The 20,868-nt window shown below is 39.1% G+C and overlaps 1 protein-coding gene across 1 annotated transcript in view; it reads left to right on the forward strand.

Moving 5' to 3' along the window:
• LOC115483410 (ras-interacting protein RIP3-like) overlaps positions 1-17,359 on the forward strand; it is a 30,953-nt gene extending 13,594 nt beyond the window's left edge. The window contains exon 2 of the mRNA XM_030225241.1: positions 16,616-17,359. Coding sequence (XP_030081101.1) covers positions 16,616-17,344 — 729 coding nt within the window. The 3' untranslated portion in view covers positions 17,345-17,359. The remainder of the gene's footprint in view (positions 1-16,615) is intronic.
• Positions 17,360-20,868: the final 3,509 nt, after the last annotated feature.

Below are 20,868 nucleotides of genomic sequence, written 5' to 3' on the forward strand. Positions count from 1 at the left end.
GAAATTCTGTAAAACTTTGCAAATATTTGGTAACTTGAAATGTCTGTGGGACTCTGGCTGTTGTTGCTATATGGATGTGGCACATATATATATATATATATATATATATGCAAATTGCAATGTATATATATACAAAGAGGTGTTCAGGGTCAGTTAGAAAGTCAACTTAAGTGACCGTTGCAAGCAGCCAGCGACACCAACGCCTCGTTGCACACAAAGCCAATGTCTGGCAACGCTTTGCGTGTGCCACACGAAAGCACAAATAATATATATATATATATATATATGTATATATGTATATAGGTATATATATAGGTATATATTTAAGCCATGTAAACAAATCAATTCGTAAACAAATTGCAAGCTTTCAGCTGGCTGGCTCGTTGGTTGCATGTCAAGCCGCAAGCTCTAGACACACGATATGCCAATAGCTAAGCTTTGCGTGTTAGCTAAACCTAATCCAGTTGAGGTGCTAGTATGTGTGTGTGTGTATGTTTGTGTATGAATGTCAGCTAATCTCAGCTGTGTGTTGTGCCATTTAGTTAGATTGCGAATTGCACAAAGCAAACGCTAATTAGCTACGAATCGTAATGCCAGTTCCATATCCCAGTTTGCTGTGGCAGGAAGTTGTCAGCATTTAACGAGTGCTTGACAGACACTTTAACACACACACACACACACACACTCAGTCAGTCAGTTGCTCTCACACTTGCAACCGGAGCAGATCATGGAAATGCGCTTATGTCGGATTATCCCGTAATTTATGTTTTGCAGCGCGCTGCAATCACAATGGAATCGCCTTCAGTTCAGTCAAACACACACACACACACACACACACACACACATAGCTAATTGCCACGATCATTACACACACACAGTCGCAGGCTAATGACAATGCGGCGCAATGTGAGAGGAAACGGCAGCAGCAATTGCTGCAAGCGTTTTGTCTTGACAGGGGCCGAGGCAGTGGCAAGGCACAAAAGGCAGGGGCACAGCCAGTGGACAAAGGTAGCGGGAAGCGGCAAGCAGCAAGCGGCAAGCGGCAAGCGGCCAGGGGCAGATGACAAAACAAAAATTGTGTCATTCTGTCTGCAACTGAACGCAGGATCGCTGAAGACGAAGTGCAAGAAAACATAGAGAGAGCTGAGGCAGGCAGAGGAATAGGAGCTGAAGGGGCGGCAGTGCAGCAGAGGGGAGCGCGCACCCATCAACCGGAAGCGTAATCGAGCTAAACGGACATACAGCCAGGGAAGTGAGCAATGTGCGTGTGTGGGTTAACGTTAACCCATTGTATAGGAAAAAAACTGACGACAAAAAGAGCGGGAAGCATTGAGGAAAAACGCCATGAGGAAATTCAGCCAACTGGCTGAAAAACGTTGCTTGGCCAAATGGCAGAGGCTAAAAAGTGAAAAAAAATAGCAGCAGCAGCAGCAGCAGCAGCTAGACGAGGGCAGCAACACGTGCAATTAATAAGACGCAACTGTTCAAACAGGTGAAACGCAGCGCAGTTGAGCAAAGGAACGCACTTTCGAATAGATAATGTCAATATTAGGGTGGGTTAAGACTAGTTGAGGTTGTGCCTTGATCAGGGGTCAAGAAATTGCTATAAAAAAAGAGTTTGCCTTGCTAGTGGCAACAGCAGTTAGCAAGATCTGCAGAGGGCTAAGAGAATTGTGTGAAGACTTTGATGAAAGAACTTGAGACTTTGCGACTTGAGTGGAAAGTGAAAATTCTAGACGACTTGTCTACTATATAATGAAGATATAGTAAAGCAGTAGCCTAACTAAATTATATATAAAGGTATTTTATTCATAGTTTTAGTTATATATCTTAAGATAAACTGTGCAATGAAATCTAATCAAAATGAAGCTGCAATGCATAAGAAAAATCCAAACGAATCTAAACCCACTTCAAATCACTTTAATCCCAACTTGCCACAGCATGTTTTCGTATTGAAACCCTACTTATAAATACCTCGCAGCTGCTCTAACTGTATTGGTATTTTCAAGCAAGCCTTGTCGCCTCGTCAAGCTGCAGCATTTATCGCATTAATATCTTTGTGGAATAAATTAGTAATCACTTGGCAGTAATTTGGCTATAATTAGTAAACAGTTAACAATTTGACAGCTGATCAGTTGCCTAATATTGACGACACATTCAATTCGATATATAAATAGCTAAAGGTTGGCAGATCTGTACAATATAATTTTATTTGGCTGGCGTCGAACTTCCTGAAGTCGTAAAGAACCTGCACTAAAAAAGCCGGAAATTAGCTGCAATTGCAAATGAATCTGTATCTGCACATGTCTAAATGGGGAATTGTAGCTGCAGATGTGTAGCTGTATTTGCATATGTATCTGCATCTTTAGTTGAGTGGCTGAGTATCTGTAACTGAGTAAGTCGAATATCTGAAGCTGTAATTTCATATGTATCTGAAACGCAGTTTGTATCTGTAGCTATACTTGAAGTTCTGTAACTGTATCTCTATCTGACCATCTGAGTATTTGCAGTAGTATCTTCAGTCGAATATCTGAAGCTGTAATTTCATAAGTATCTGAAACGAAGTAGTTGCATTTTTAGCTATACTTGTCGAATAGATACATTTGTATCTTTATCTGTAGCTAATGCTCTGCAGATTTCTTTGTATCTGTAGCTGTGTAAATGTATCTAAAGTGTTTGTATCTGTGTCTATATTCGTAGCTACTGATCTGTATCTATAACCGTGTAGCTTTGGCTTTGATGCTAAGTATCTGTAGCTCTGCTTTGGTATCTATGCGACTTTTAGTATCTGTATCTTTAGCTGCAAATGCAGCTCTACTCTGTATCTTCAGCTGAGTCTCTGCATTTATGGCTGTGCCGTCTGTAACTGCAATTGTGAATAAAATATTTTATGGCTGCGCTGACAGTTGCGGCAGCAATTGATTGGCTTAATTTTTGGTGTGCTGCCACATGCTGCCAGGTCAGCTCAGGCGAAATCTCGATTTCAAGTGCGCATTAGACATAGAAAATGAGTGGCAGATGCTGTTGCAGGCATTTAAGATAGAGAGAGAGAGAGGGAGACAGAGACAAAAAGCAGCAAGCGACAGCAATTAAAATGCATTGCCTCGTTTGGGGGCATGCAACAACTAATGCAACGGACAAGCAGCCAGCAAACACTTATGGAGCGGGGCTCCAGCTCTGTCAACGTGTGGCACGCGCCGCACCAAGCGCGCCGAGTTATGCGTGCGAAAATGTTGCAAGTAGTGTGTGGCAAGTGTGGCAAGTAGTGTGTGGCAGCACCTTGGCTGCCGCAGACAAGGCGACAGCGTCGCCTTTTAATGCATTTCTTGGTGTGAATTAATTTTATTGCCCAATTGTGTGTCTGCGTCACATGTTGAAACTATTAACCGAACGCGCAACGCCCCAACGCCCCAACGCCCTAACGCCCAACTCCCAACTATGTATGCCTTTATGGCCCTCATGGCACAGAGCCTCCGCCCCCCATTTAACGAGCAACGATTCCTGAGCACTTTTCCAATATTTTGCTCAAATATATAACTATATATATAGTTATTTATATATATGTATAGATATATATATATATACATATATATATATGCAGATATATCTCTATGCATATTTCAATATTTGACAAAATGTCTTTATTTTTATGCAGAACTTGGCAAATTGTTTGGCAAAAACGTCAAGCGGAAGCGTCTAGCGGTAATTACCAGATCTTAAGTGTTCCAGCGAAAATAAAGAAGAAGACGCAGAAGAAGGAGCCGTAGCAGCAGTAGCAGCAGCAGCATAAGATAGATATATATGCCTTTTGAGCAGACAGCACGTGCTGCTATGCGCCGTTTCCTGCCGCCGGGTTTCACTTTCAGCTGCAGTCGCAGGACCTCTCAAGAGAAGTAGGTTAGAGCTCAGCCTGCTGTTGGCCTAGGGTGCTGAGTGAGTGCTTGTGGGGCTAGAGCGGGCCGGGGTCCCCTCTTTAGATACTGCTGATATGATAATCTGTAAATCGAGAGCTCGCACCTCATTTTTGCAGAGTGCACGAGCCTTGGGCCCATTGTCTGGCCGAGTGCTTCCTGTTGTCCCTCTCTCTCTGCATCTCTCTCTCTATATGAAAACGGGAACTTGTAAGCCAAGGTGCAGACAAGCAGCAAACACAGTCAGTCCCTCTCTCTCTCTCTCTCTTTCTCTCTCTCTGCAGACTCTAATCGCCCCCGTCAGAGCTGCGAGGGCTGTTCGTCATTTGGTTTTATCATTAACGACTTTTGTTGCCTGTGTGCGTTTTTTTTAGCCTTATCTTTGAGCTGGAATCTGCCCTCTTAAAAAACACGTAAAAAAGTGAAAACAAAGGCAGTTACTTTGCATTAGCTACTTGCAGCTAGACCAAAACTCTAGCCAGAGGAAGTTGGCGAAAAAAATGAGAACAAATATATTTTAATTGGCCTCAGCTGCTGTGGCTGTGGCTGCTGCTGCTGTTGCTTCATTCTATGGCCTAGACTGATCTAATCAAGGCCGAAAACGGTAAAAAGCTAAAACCGAAAAGTAAAAGCTAAAATGAAAAGCAATAAACAGAGGCAGCCTTTGATGTCACATATGTCCTGTCTGCCTGTCGGCCTGTCGGCCTGCCTGCCCGGCCATATCCTGTGCAAACTCACATTAGTTTCTTTTTATTTGTTTTCTCTTTTTGGCCACAAATTAAGTTAACTTCCTGTCTATTGCTAATAGCAAATTAATAAGTGCTTCCGTTCGCTTCTTGTTGTTTTTGCTTTTGGATCTGTGGGTGGACTTTGTGTCTGGGCAACAGCTGCTTTTTTTCTTTAATTTGTTTCCTTTCTTGGCGCTCGTCCTTGACACACATTGACGACTTTATGCCGCCGCTTTCCACTTGAATGCAGCAATGTCCTGTCCACTGCAGGACATGTCGCAATTGCATTTGCTTGCACCTTATCTATGTAGGGCTCTCGGCTATCCAGAACTGCCAGCCCCGTTACCTGTGCTGTTTGCCGTCTCTGTGGAGGGCTCCGTCTCTGCTTCCTGTTTTTTTTCTTTTTCTTATTGTCCTGTGCAACTGCAACTGCAACTGGTAATGCAACTGCAAGCAACTGCAACTGCAGTTCCTGCCTGCAGGAAGAAGACGCGAGCTACTGCGCCCGCGCACACAGCTGTTCAAATGACCCAATTGCTTGTGTTACGCAGCTCAGCTCGACAGTGTACACTTTTCGTTGAAGTCAGTCCTTTGTTGTCCATAAGAGATGCAGTCTCTATATCCGCTTAGCGATTGAAAAGATTTGCTAACCAGTTTGCAGCATTCAATTGAAGACTTTAATTGTCAAAACATTAACAGAAATGATTTGAGTTGAAGTCTCGATCTCTGGCGATCACACTTTGTTCTACATAATTTAATTATATTTATTTAAAGACTAAAATGAATTTCATATATAATTAAAGTCTTTTAGCTTTCTATCCCTAAGTCTCAGCAGAGCTCATACATTCCTCAATTGTTTTAATATTAATTGTTGTGCTCGCTTTTCAAGGTTTCTCTCTGCTTTTATATGCAGCTCTGCAGCTCTCTTTTATTAATTTCATAATTAAATTTTAATATGCTAAAAAATGACGTTTATAATTATTCAATATCCGATAAGAGCAGACATCAATTTATGTATAACTAAGTGCGCGCTACACTGAACGAAATTGCCAGTAATATTAAATTTAAAAAATGTATTTAAATTAAAGAAGAAGCACACACAAAGTCTGTCAAAAATTAAAGTAACATTTTTATATTTTACATATATAAATTATGTTTTATATTTTATAAATAAAAATAAAAAATATTCAATAGTAAAAATATATGAAATAAAAAAAAATATATAAAATAATATTTTAAAAATTAATTAGGATGAGCAAAATATTTATTATTATTATTTTATTTATTGTTTTGTTTTATTTGATTTTTAAATAAAGAATATATAAAATAATATTTAATAATAATATTTATATTTATATTTAATAAATAATATTTAATAATATAAAGTAAAATAAATTTAATAAATATTATTTTACTTATATTTTAGTTTTACTTAAATTTTAATGCAAAATTAAACATTTTATAAAATTATATTTTATAATATTAATTTATTTATATATTATTTTTATTTAATTTATTTTTTTTTTAAATTAAATTATGATTAATTTTTTTTATTTGGTTGCAAATTGATTTTTTGCATATTTTAAGTTTTCTCCTTGATTTTGTCACGTGTATTTTGTGGCAGACATGACTGCTGCGGCTTGCCACATTTCACGATGAGATGCTGTGGCTGTGGCATGCCTCAGCTATGCCGACGGCTTCTGCATTGCCTATAGCTAAAAGCAACATTGCTGTTGTTGTTGTTGTTGTTGCTGTTGCTGGGCTACTCGTATTTTTCACATTTTTAGCTTAATTGCATTGGCTGGCCGCACGTTCCACGGGCTATTGCTGCCACCCCATGGCTCCCTCCACGCGCACCCAATTGTTTGGCTTTGCCTCACGTGCAACAGCAGCCAAAGCAACTGGTATTTCAGCAGCCAAGTAGCTAATAGCTGCAACAGACAGAGAGGGAGCGAATGCCTTCAGTTGGGGGCGCTTGGGCCGTTTGGGGGCAAGTGTGGCAGGTGTGGCAAGCTGTTTGCCTGCTTGCAGGTGTTTGACTGTGTTTGTGTTTGGGCTTGTTAAAGTTTAAGATTGTTTGATATTGTCTACTTGCTGCTGTTGCAACGTGTTGTTGCAACGAGCGCTTTGGCGCTAAGCGACATGTTTCAATTATGATTGTTGGCGTGTTTTATTAATTACGTAGCAGCTATGCTCTGCGCTAGGCCATTTAGCTAAGCATTTAGTACATCAGTACGCCAGTCACGCCCACGAGCAAACGCAACCGCCCACTTTTGGATATGCCAAATGAGTCTTAGGACAATTTAAGCAGCTACCCAGGCAAGGCTATATATAGGGTATATTTATACATGTATATATGTATATATATCGATATGTGTTATGATATGCCCCTATGCTAAACAGAATCAAAGAATCGTCATCTTAAGCGCGTCAACGGAGCAATCTAACTGATTGCTTACAAATGAATCTCAATTAAAATTAATTCAAAAATAACATGAACTGGGCATTATTTACCCGTTTGACACTGTGTGTGTGCATGTGTGTGTAAAGCGTGTTAGATATATGTGCCACGCCACAGATTGACATACATCTGCTGCTCGATCAACTATGGCATTCATGACATTGCCAGCAACAGTCGACGACGACGATCCGAAGTTGAGTTAAAGAAAAGGCAGAGACCAACACACACGCACACACACACACATACATATACATATATGGTATCAGCATCAATTAATTTGGTATTCGTGATTCTACTTAACATCGATTGACCCTAACAGATTAGTGGCACCAAAGAGTGTATGTATATATAGTTGGTAGCTGAACATTCTTGAGTAGGTCGAGCGCAAAAACTTGACAATTTGCTTTAATTTATTTGCTCGCTTTTCACGATTTTCATGCCAGATATATATATGTGTATATCTGTTAATTGCCCAATGCCAGCTTTTGTGGGCGCCTTCGACTATCTTAAAGCTTAATTGGTGCGATTGAATTAAAATCGTTTGCAGCCACTTGTTGGCTAACTATATAGATGCCTGCCCTGCCCCTCACCTACCTCTCTCTCTCTCTCTCTGTGGCGACCCTCTCTCTTACTCCTCCTGGTGTCGATTAGTTGCTCACAGATCACTTGATTGCTCTGATATTTGCTTAAATGATTGATCAATGAGACAATTGTTATGATGCGACAATCTCTCGAGACTCTCGTGGCGACACTTTTTTTAGCATTTGCATGTTTGAAAACGTGCACTGTGTGTGTGTGTGTGTGTGTGTGTGTGTGCTTGAGATCGTCAAGCGTCGATCGTTGGGCAATCAGTGCGACATTCGCGTTATTGAATGTGGCATTATTGATTGATAAATAAATATATATCTAGCATATAATATAGGCACTGATTGTGCACTAATTTCCATGCATGTATTCAGTTATATATATATATATTTATATAGATGTCAGGCGCTTATATAACGCATTTGCAAACTCGCGAAGAACTTGGTTCTAAGGCAGGTGACAGGTTCTCCTTAAGTAGAGCAGCTCAAAACTAGGCAAAAACAAAAACTTGTTTAAAATTTGTAAATATATTTTATTTGACAGTTGCAAATATTTTTAGCAAAAAATATATTCACACATTTTTCTGAATTTTTATATGAATATTCAGATAGTTATCTAATATATTTAGATATTTTTCAGAACTTTATAAGCCAATTTTATTGTATAACATTTTTGTATATCTTATCTTATCTGAGCTTTAATAGTTTAAGAACTTTAAAATGTTCTAGATATTTTTATAGCTTCAAATATTATTTACTTTTCAAATATAATTTTTTTTAGAATTGTTTTATCAAAACATTATTAGCTAGAAATTGATTAGAAATTGATTTTCAATGATAAGCTAAAAATATACTCATTAAAATAATTTCATAAAAATTTTCAGGGTATTTACTAGCCGCGCTTGCCCACTTTGTGGCAACACTCTCTTGAATTTGTCACAACAACATTCCCAGATCATTTTGAAATGACTCGCAAAGAAAGTGTCCTGTCAACTGTGTTTTACTTTTAGGGGTTGGCAGCTATTTTCGTTTGATCCTTTTGATCCTGAGAAGTCAAGTCAACATAATAAATTTAGCGGCTGCTCATTCGGGCCTGACAAAATGTGTCCCTCTGCCTGTTTTTATTTCTAACTTGTATAAATGCTAACCTATTTAATTGACTTATAATTGGAGAAGCCCAAGCCGACAGAGAGAGAGAGCGAGCGAGAAGCTGACTTGAGCAGCATGTGTGTAACTAATAATTTTGGTTGCAAGGAATTCCTCAAGCGCAACAGAGTCAAATTTGTGAGAGGGCGAGTCTGGTGGCCCATGGACCCTCGAATGAGCTGCCTCTGCCAGGATCACAATCACATGTGAAAAGTTAGCGACCAGAAAAAGTTACAGTTGAACGAGTTTTCAGTTTTCTGTTTTCAGTTTTCGCTTTCGCCCGCAGCTAACGCAAATGAAACAAAGGGGAAATGAAAATAATGCCTAGCATATATAGAGAGAGAGAGTAGACTAGATATATAAATATATATCTTCCGACTAGGGTGCAATTTATGCCGCCCGCCATGTTGAACTTGAAATTGTAATTGGCATTGGCAAGGGCACCTACATATGCCACAGTTGACAACTCGGCACAGGTATATTGCAACCACCTTGCTGTCGTGTGTGTGTGTGTGTGTGTGTGTGTGTCTGCCCTTTTCCTGTTCCACTGTACGCCCTTAAGCTGTGCCCACTGTCAGCTGTTGTTCGTTTGGCTCTGTTTAAACGGTATTAAAAAACGTATTGAGACCAAATGTCGAATGTTGAGCAGGCTCTGCAAAAGTAGACTTTCGTTTGAGGCGCAAGAGTTACGAATCGTTGAGGACTGAGTTGGGATAGTAATTAGGTATAGCGAGATGAGTTAATAAGTAGTTAGTTTTTGCTTAGGCTCACAATGCGCGAGGGAAGTTTGAAAACTTTTGTATTAGTGTCAAGTTAATAGCGCGCTGTCTATCTGCGTGTTCAACAGTATATCAATTAAGATCTCTAGAAACTTGATATATAATATTTTTTTTAAATTTTTCTGAAATCGATAATCATTTATATTTGACGTTAGTCATCTCATATATTTTTAGATCAAAAACCACCAACATTTTCGTATAGTTGAAGCAAGCAACAAGCTTTGGTTTTTTTTAATATTATTTTTTAATTATTTGAATATTTTTCTGAATTTCCATTTGTATCAATTTGATAAAAAATTAAAAACAAATACGTATTTTACAATATTTTATTTTTATTTTTATTTTTATTTATTATAAAGGAAACTCAATATTTGTATAAGTTCTAAAAATGTATTTAAGTACTAGAATAAATTCTATAAATATTAAAAATTATATTTAGTTGGCAAAAAAGTTATTAATATTTTTTAAAAATTATTTTTAATTTTTGTTTACTGAAATTTTAATATATATTAATAAATTAGTTGCTAATACTTAAACACTTTTTTTTGCATATTCAAAACAGCTTTAGGCTTTCCTCAGCACTTCAAACTCTTACTAAACAACGTAATTTAATATTAGTTTAAATTTCATATAACCTTTTCAAGTTCATGGCATTGCAATATAATTGTCGAATCATTAGCCTAGTTTTTGTTGTACTCTTTCGTGTTGATAATATATACCCTACGATTCGCTGTTTGACTGGGACGTGTTGTGACAAAGTGTTAAGTTAATAATTTGCCAGACTGAGCGTCTGCTTATAATTGAAAAATGCCAGCAGACATTGCGCTATGGCACGAGAGAGCTTTATTAATTTTTGTATTTAAAACATTTCAAGCACTCGACACCTTCTGTAGCAGCAGTAACAGTGGCTGCTGCAGTTGCTGCTGTGCCAGTAGCCGTAGAACCAGTAGCAATGATCTCAAATTAATGCCCAGCGAGTAGAAATAATGAGCCAGCAGATGCCTACAGATGGAGCTGCAGTAGCGATAGGGAGGGGGCTGGGGGCTGGGGGGCCTCGCTCTGCAATTGGGTAGCATAATCAAGGCTTGGACATGGACATGGACATGGACATGAACATGAACATGAAGATGGACAAGGGCATGCCAGGCAGGCAGCCAGCCAGGCAGCTTGTCGATTGGGCCAGCTCGTCGCTGGCAGCAGCAGCAGCAGCCTTTATGATTATTGTTATTATTGAGTGTATTGGCCGGCAATTCAGGGCAAGACATCATTAATGCAGCCAAGCAGCATTACCAAAAACCCCGGCACTAAAATAAAATCGAATGAAATATAATTAAATGTCGCTGCAGCTCCTGCTGCTGCGTAATTTGGTAAACATTCTTTTGGCTGGCTATCGGGCAGCAGATCGCATACCAAAAGATGTGTTCAAGCATTTTGTCAACCGGTTTGCCTCTCTCTCTCTCTCTCTCTCGCTCTGTGTCTCTTTGACTCTTTTGCTTATCTGCGGCTTTGTGGCATCTTTAAATGGCGTTTTTTCGCACTCACAGAGCCTAAGAGAGCAAGAGCGGCGCGGGCGGGCGAACATTGAAGCCTGATCGAAAGAAAACGCACGCTGATTTTTAATTATCTTTGCACGATGTTCGCCATCGCGTCCCAAAAAGTAGTTGCTTTGGCAATCAGCAAGCTGGGCCTTTCGTCACTTCAATATTGAAACACTTAATCACAATTTCGTTAAGGGCATGCCAAGGAGCTGGGAGCTGGGAGCTGGAAGCTGGGACTTGGCTTGGCTGGCATATGCACATAAATGGCAAATGTTAAGAAATTCCAAATATCTCATACAAATTACCAAAAGGCAAAGCTGACAGCAAAACAGAAACTGAAACTCTGTACTGAAATGATATTTTGCGCCCCAAAAGCCAAATGCCGCATACCCATGCCCCAAAAAGCTGCCATCGATGCGATTGCGATGCGAAGGTCTGGGTTGACCGCTTGGGAATTTTTGCTGGCTGGCTGGCTGGCTCAAGATGATGATGACAAAGAGACGATCATCGGTGGCGCGTCGTTTGCCAACGTTGATAATTAATAACAGACAGAGTACAACAACAGTTGATAGCATAAAAACGGGCCAACACCCAATCACAAAAAGCGCATGCTACAGCCGCAAAAGGCCAAAACCAGCCAGCCAATGGTATTGGTATTGCGAAGATCGTGCCGGCCCATTGGCCACAAAAAAATACAAAAAAGAAACCAGCAAACTAAAAAGTAAACCAGAGCCAGACAAGTCTAAAGCAGACATAATCTCAGACAAGCTGGAATGTCAATGGAACTGGTAGCTGTTCGACTGCGACTGGAAACTTGTACGCGACAGCGATTAAGATCACAAGATTCAACGATCGTTCGCTGCTCAACGATCGACGATCGACGATCGACGATCAACGAACGCCGATCAACGCCTACTCCAACTGACAGACAACACGACAGCAACACGTTAAGTGACAGTGACAACTGTGCAATTAGAATTCATGTTAGCTATGACAACTAATTGAGGAACCCACACGATCAGACACAGATCAGCTGCTGTGTGCTTAGCTAGTGTTAGCTCTATAGCCTTGAGCATACGAGTGCTCACAATGTTTGTTATGATAATTGATTAAAAGAAAATAAATGTCTTGCTAAGCCAGTCATACGATCAGATGATCACACGATCGCTCACAACTAGATCAGTTTATCTGCGCATTCCATATAAACTATTAGCCAAGATCACATTTGTTAGCTGTTTGCAGAGGCACGAGCATGGCTTATCTCTTCCTGGAGTAGCTATGCTAACTGTTGAAAAGCTAGACTGTCACAAGATCAAATTATCATTAGCATAGATCTCATTTCCCCGTTTTGATCATCAAAGATAACTCAAGCTTCAGTTCACAAAGTTAGTTACTTTTACCTTTAGCTTTGATCAGAATAGGTTTTATACCAAATAACTATTTTTATGCACTCCATCACACGATCTTCTGCTTGTGAGATCATCTAAAAACTACCATAGATGCGGGTACAATGTAATGAAGTCTTAGTCATTGATAGAATTCATAATTCTAATCAAGTGATTATAAGATCAAAAGAAACTGAGTCGATAGCAATAGCTTAGCTCAGCATATGGCGGCTCACATTCACTGAGAGCTTGAAAGATCAGCTACAATTCTAATAGATCAGCTTTTTCTATAATGTAGAAAAGCTGTAGTAGATCAGTAGACCGCGGACGCTCACTTAGCTTACGGCTAGGTGCACGATCTGCAATTTAATTGATCACTGAGGATTGCTTTAACTGGAAATCTAATAAGAATTAAGAAGAAAGTAGCAGTAGATCAGTGGATAGGGTAAGTCTGATTAACAGTTTTAAACATGCGATCGCAATATTAAAAGATTGTCTCTTAATTATCCTTAGAGCACACACAAGATCAGTTGAGCAGTTGATCAATATAGTTGAATCACTTAATCAATATTCAACTGGCCAGATCAAGTGATCAACATAAGATCCATAATATTTTATGGATAGTCTTCCGGACAAGAACTCTCGGATAAAAACTTTAGGCTAATCTACCCGAAAACCCCGCGAACTACGAGCAACTTGTCCGTGTCCGATCAGTTCGCTGATTCGCAATTTGTAATTCAGAATTCACATCACGCAACAGTCGCTTGAAAACTGATTAAATGACACAAAAACAATTAATGCCTATGGCTGGTAAATCAAATGATATTGCCAAGGACAAGGACAAGCTGGCAAGCTGGCCAGCGCCATGGTGCCTGAGTCGAACGATTTATAGCCCAATGGAATGTGCCACGATGTGCACAAAGGATCAGAGAGGGAGATGAAAATCGCCAACGATAATAAAAAACAATTTAGCGGGACGCAGCGGGGAAAAAACTGCTGCTACTGTTGCTGCTGCTGCTGCTGCTGCGGCTGTTGCTACTGCAGATGATTAAAACACATTAAAAGTCCAGCAGCAAGAAGCAACAAAAGTCAAGAAGACGCTGCAGCAGCCAAAGCTGAAGACTTCAGTTGAAAGACTAAAATTTCAGTTTTCAGTTTGCAGTTTGACGACGCGACGTTGCCCAACTAATTTCATATTTTTCATGCAATTGCTCAAATTCCGTAGCGCCCAAAATGTGCGACGTCTCTGCGTGTGTGTGCGTGTGTGTGTGTCGCAATCAGATACAGCTTGTCCGTCCAGCTCTTTGATGGTTGGGGACTACCTGTTGCGACGTGTTATTAGGGCGACGTATTGACGACAAGCAAACGTCAACCCAAACGTCAGCTCATCATATCCAACGATTGATGCGAGAGTCCTACTGACTGCCGCTGATGCCCCCTTGCCCCTGCCCCCTTTTTAACAGCACATTTTTTTCTGTTTTGGAATTTTAGCCCAAAAAGAGGAAAGCAAAAAAAATCCTGCCGAGTCCCCTACTAATTTTTGGTCAGGTCCAGGTTTTGCGAGGTGGTGATATTTGCTCCACTGCAAGCTCAGTTTGTCTGGCTGCTAGCTGCCGCGACGCGTTGTGATTTTGCGCTTTAATGAGGATTATTAAATGCGAGATTATTATGTGCTGCAATTACTTTTCCAGCAGCCACTGTATGGCGGGATGATGTTGCCTTTGCCTTCGCCTGCTGCCTGCTGCCGGCTGCTTGCCTCGAACGCTGCTTGATTTATTTTATTGAACCATAAAAATGTAAATTTTTTGATTCTTTCGCACAAAAGACAAAGTTAAACGTTGTCAATTATGGCCTTTGACAGGTTAATATTAAAAGAAGAAGCAGAGGAACCTGTGCAGATCTGGAGCAAACGATAGCAATGCTGCTTATAGTAGACTAACTCAAAGATTAGCATATTATGGATCAGCTGAACAGGCTCAGGCTGTCCCTTATATATATAAATATATATATATATATATATATAGATCTCTTACATTGTCTGTTAGCCGCTGGCAAAACAGTTTCCGGCTGTGCCCCAGCGCCAACTGAGTGAGCGAGAGGGGAGCACCTCTACCTCTATTAACATAATCACAACACGGAGAGTCTTTCGTCTTGTACCCAAAAATTACGCAGAGCGAGATCAATTTTAGGTGGAGACCGCATCACTGCAGGGCGATCAATTAAAATTTTGATCGAATTTTCGTCAATTTTTTGACATGTGGCCAACAGAAGCCAACAATGGGGCGTGGCATCGAACGCAGTCGCAGTCAAAGTCGCAGCCAAAGTCGTAATATGCAGTCCATGCACAAAAGATCAATGTAAGCCTGAAAATTGTCGGCGGTTGCCTAAGGCTAAAAGTTGCAGAAGCTCTCCTTGCTATAGTCTTCAGTCTGTAGTCTCGCATCTCGAGTCTCGACTCTTCAGTCTCTGCTCTGAATGAAATTGATTAAAGCGTAAATGAATTTTGCGTTGGCTTCTTCAGGCTCGCCTCTGACGATGATTATAACACAAGATCGATGGCTGCTGTCGCTGATCGCTAACTCGATGCGGCTACTGTAGAAAGCAGACGCCGTCGATCGTCGCTGTTCACTTGATGACGTTGCGTCTGAGGCTGTGGCTACTGCCACATAGTAGCTGCCTCTTATTAAATTCCATAGCAACTTTATACCCTGCAAATATATTTTAAGCATATTAAAAACTGTGCCATCAGGCCCAGCATAGGAAAGCAAAGAATGATGAAGATATACAATAATAATATAATAATAATTTAATTTATGTATAAATTTAATATATGGAAACTATATGCTTCCAGTATTCCCTTTAGAGTAAATACTCTTCTAATGAAAAGAAAATTAAATCTGTTTTTATACATTAAAATTTTCTTAGATTTTTACACAAGCTGAAATTAAATTTTATTTAATTTAAATAAATGTTTATTTATATAATAAAAATATAGTTTGAAGTAAACTATTTTTTATGAAGAAAATTTGACATACTTATTAAATACAAAATTAATACAAATTGAATCTCTAAATGTACTTTAATAGAATTTTTATATAATGTTTAAATTTTCTTATATTCTTTTCAAAATTTGTTGTTTCTTTTTTAATTATAATTATTATTATTTTGTGTTTAGATTTTTAGTTAGGATAACTCGTAGTCGATCTTCTACAATAATTGCCATAAATTTTTTGGCAACGATTTTTTTATTGTTTTCTTTTGCTTTGTCTGGCATTTGACAAACTAGCCAGAGGCAAGCGAAACGCAGGAGCTGCAGCAGCCCAAAAAGAGGTTCTGGTTTAGGGTACGGCATCGGCTCGATTTAAGTTTATCCGCACGATCAGCGCAACAGCGATCAGTGATCCATAATTTGTAAAGGAAACAACAAAAAATCGAATTCTGTGCGTAGAAATTCCTTGCGTGCCAGCAGAAGATCAGACCAAACGGTAAACGGTAGCTAAGCTATAATTGAGGTTGTCTCCTCTCGATTTCCATGTGCCAAATGCAGCTCTTATTTATTAATAGTCTCATATTGAAAAGCTTCGACTGATCGAGGCAAAAAAAGAAGTAAAATAAAGGCCAAGTCTAATGGCCGAAGAGAGCGAACACGTTGGCCAGAAGAAACATTAGTTTAGTTACGCTCCGCTGAGCGCCACAACTGTCTTGGCTATATACTATATATATATATAAACATTTTTTTAAAGCCTCGCGTCATTAAAGACAATTTCGTGATTCGCCAAATTACCTGGCCAAATTATAGAAAGCAAACAAACGAGCTGCAAATCAATAGAAATCAAACGCCTGTCAGGCAATGAGACTCTTCTCGAGCCATCGAGTGCCAGCTTCGATGAGAGCTGCGGCCCATTGTGAACTTAATCAATATACAATAAAATAAGAAGAAAAGCAGAAGAAATAATGTATTTGGGCTGTTTATGTTGGCGCTCAAAGTGAAATTCGTGCATTGTAAACGCCTCCACACTTAGCTAAACAAATAAACAGAATCGAGACTCATTTCTCTTCCCTCTTCGTCTCTTCCATGCACAGAGTCAGGCTTTGGCTCTGACACGGGCGGCCAATGCGGCAGCTGTGGTGGCTGCTGCCAATGTCAAATCGCCATCGGCTGCTGCTAGCCTCATGGACATGGCCGTCAAGAAGGAGCATTCACTGTCGCCGACACACAGCGTCCTCCCCGAGGACTCCAGCGTTGGCGTTGCCCTTGGCCAGCTACAGCACAGACGCAGCTCGCTGCAGGGAGTGCAGGAGAAGTTGACACAGCTGCAGATGCAGCATCAGCAGCATCAACAGCAGCAGCAGCAGCAGCAACAACAGCAGCAACAACAGCAGCAACAGCAGCAGCAGCAACAGGCTGCAGCAGAGACAACAAATGCCGCCGGGCGACGTTCCACAGAGGGCAGTCCGCCGGCTCTGGGCTTGCTGCCCCATCAGCACCAGCACCAACAGCAGCAGCAACAGCAGCAGCAACAATCACAGCAGCTGCTGCTGAACACCGAGTCTGGCAGCGGCAACGCGTTGTCCTCCTCTGCGGGCTCTAGTCAAAATGCCTCCTTAGCGGCGACACCCAAGAGCGAAAGAGAACGCGAACGCGAACGCGAACGTGAGCGTGAGGAGCGCGGCAGCATCTCCTGCTTACCGCCCGCTGCGCTGGGCATGGCTGTGGGCGTGCAGGCGCAGCAGCAAGCCGAGAAGCTGCTCAGTCATCCAGCACTGGAAGCTCGACGAGATTTCGATGTCAGCAAAGTAAATCGTGAGTAACTAAGCAATTTTTATAAATCTAGTTAAAAATAAGTTAAAGCTAAGGTGTGCCGAAAAGGGAGGCTTAAGTAGAGTAGGTGAGAAAGAGAGGGAGATGCGTAGAGTAAAACTGGTAGAAGGGCGAGCCAGAGAGAGAAACACAGAAAGAAACGAAAAAAGAGAATTTATAGAAAAGAAATCGGAGATGGGAATATACAAATATAGAAAAGTACTTGAAGACTTGGTTAGAGTGCTTGAGTTATGATAGAGAGAGAGAGGCAAAATATAAGGTGAAGGGCGAGAGACAGAGATAGGTGGGAGACAGAGCCAGAGGAGAGCGTAAAAGATTGAGAAGAACAAAAATTTTGAGTAGGAAATATAATTAATAGATGCCCGAAGAAAAAGAAATATAGGAAGAGAGAGAGAGAGAAAGAGAGAGAGAGAGAGAGAGAGAGAGAGGAAGATATAGGGAATGAACGAAAGTGATTTTAAAAACATATTAAGAGAGAGAGTAAGAAAGAACACAATATATAAAGGCGCAAGATAAGAAGAGAGAAAGAGAAAGGCAAGAGAAAGATATATATATATATATATATATATATATATATATAGATATAGATACATAATGACCATGAAAGGAAGAGACAAAGTGTATGTCTATGTTAAGTATAGAAAGATAGATAGAAAATTAGGAAAGTAACTAATATGATATTTATTAATGATAGACAAATCATCACATGCCTTAAAAATCATTTTAAAAATCTTGAAATTTACATAAATTTGCTTAAATATTTTCGCAAAGAATTTGGTTTTTAACCAAACCAACTTTAAAACCAGTTAACAAATATTAAATATGTCGTGAAAGCATCAATTTCTTAGTGAAAAGCCCCGCCATGAATAACTTTATATGCGCCAAATTGCATATTAATTTTATGGTATATATGCAGTTAATTAAATTTAGTAAATTTCACGCTACTAAATTGAAATTTCACGCCAATCGCTTAATATTTTAGAAGCCCACAAAACTGATTAAGGGCTCTAATTGCAATCGAATTCGGGGAGTCGAAATTGTTGCATAAATCACACATAAATCCGAAAGCGAAACTAAATCCCAACTAAAGAAATTGAGGAGTTGGGGTCGATCGCTTTGCTATTTCTGTACCAATGCACAAATACCCTTAATCCGGGGCAGTGTATCAACAGCAGCGGCAGCAGCAGCAGCAGCCTCTGTGGAACGTTCAATAGTAGAGGCAAACCACATCATTATAAAAATGCCAGCCTCACAAACTGATGATTATTTGTGTGTGTGTGCCCCATGTTGCATGGCAGCTTTAAGGATTTGTGCAACTTTAACCAGGTTATAAGCAGACATAGTATATATATCTATATAAGTATATATATATATGTCTCTCTATATATATAGACATCCGCTTGCTTGTTGTCGCATCTTTGAGAGTGGCCCTGCTGCGGTAATCTTGTTTAGTTCATCAATACTAGTTTAGCCATGGACAAAGCGTGTATCTTTGTCACATTCACAAAACATATATATACATATACATACATATATATCTACAGTTGCAGCTACAGCTACAGTTGCTTGGTAGCTGTTGTATTTGTCAGATAGATTGTCGCTTGCCGAATCTAAAATCCTTTTGCATACCAATACAAACACACGTCTGTTCGATAGCTCCCATTCAAATTTCAGGCACACACACACACACACACTTATGCAGCACACACTCATCGCATATGCATCCAAATCCCCTGGATTAAGCATATGAAGCATTCATAACGTTTATTTTACCTTCCATCTGGCATTCGCACTGCCACTGCCTCTGCCTCTCGCATTCTTTCACTCTCTCTCTCGCACTTTCTGTCTCTTGTGTGCAAACAAACATTCGTTTTGCTTTCGCTGTGGTTGCAGAGAGCACGAAGGGACACACACTTACACCCCCCAAATACACACACACACTCGTAGCACGCTCGTTTGGTCTGTTGCGTCAACACACACTTGTGGAGCTATTTGGGCCATGCGGCTGTAGCTGTGGCCAATGCAGGATAACAGCTACAACAACAACTACAACAACAACAAGCTGCCAGCAGCATTTGTGTAGGCGCATTTGAGTTGATTCCTTGGCTGTTACTGCCGGCACTCGCGGCGTATACGCAACGCTTTCGCGTTGCTCTTTTTTGTTGCTCCGCATTGAGCTCTGAGCTCTGCGTTGTGAGCTCAACAGGTTGCTTTTGGTATTATGTCCAATTTATGGCATCTCTGTGCTGCCTGTAAGTTTTCAATTGCCACACGCGCTGCCGTCTGCTCTTCACACAGTGTCTGCCTTATGTCTGTGTCTGTCTATGATAGATTGAAGGGAAACCTGAATGTCTTTGGGGTCTTTAGCTAAAGAAGAAAATATGTGAATATATGTTATATATAATATATACAAATTATAAAGTGAAAGAACTGAAATGTTCATTAAAAAATACACATATTTAATATATTATATATTCCATATTTTCTTACAAGACTTTCAGTTTGTTATTTTTATATATATAAAGCTTTAATTTTTATTGAAAAATAAAAAATTTATGGTAACATTTTTTGGGGAATTTGGAGAAATACAAATTTTTTTAGTATTTTGAATATACATTTTTTTTATTTTTAATTTTTGAAATTTTTTTTATTTCTATTTCTTTATACATTATTTTTATTTTTAATTTAATACATTTTCTTTATTTTAAGGGGTTTTTAAATATTTTTTCTTTATTTTGCATATATATATATTTTTTTTATTTATTATTTTCGGAGTCTTTAGATTTTAATAAATAAATACACTTTTTCTTACACTATATTTCCAATTATGCAAATATTTTAAATATATTTTAATACAGCTTATTTTGCGTATTTTGAATTTTAAAAATTTTTTTATTTTTAATTTTTGAAATTTTTTTTATTTCTATTTTTTTTTATTTTTAATTTAATATATTTTATTTTGTTTTAAGGGGTTTTTTAAATATTTTTTATTTTTATATGCATATATACATTTTTTTTTGATTTATTATTTTCGGAGTCCTTAGATTTTAATAAATAAATACATAAATAAATACACTTTTTCATAGACAATATAAACCAATTATTCAAATATATTTTAATATATTTTTATACAGCTTATCTATAGTCATATTGATCTTGTGTGAATTATTTACTGATCTAGTCTTCTACAATCTTTTTTATAATTTTTTTTCCATCATTAAATGTTCCTTCAACTGAAAAGTTCTAGAATTAACGCTATTCGACTTTTCCATATATTAACAGAATTTCCAAATTTCTGTATATATATTATCTATAGCATATATATGACATATCTCCCTGCATAAGGTTGTGCTGCATTTACATTGAGAGCAAGTTCCGATTAGAGCCGAAAACTTTGCTGTTGTGTGCTGCTTGATTGTCCCTGTTGCTGTTAAGCTGCTGGCTAAATCGTTTTGCCTCTGCCCGAATTGAAAGGCAGCCAACCCAAAACTGGGAGGTTGGACTTATAAGAGGC

The sequence above is a fragment of the Drosophila hydei genome, unplaced genomic scaffold (assembly GCF_003285905.1).
Source record: "Drosophila hydei strain 15085-1641.00,03,60 unplaced genomic scaffold, DhydRS2 tig00008126-arrow-arrow-pilon, whole genome shotgun sequence".
Lineage (NCBI taxonomy): Eukaryota > Metazoa > Arthropoda > Insecta > Diptera > Drosophilidae > Drosophila > Drosophila hydei.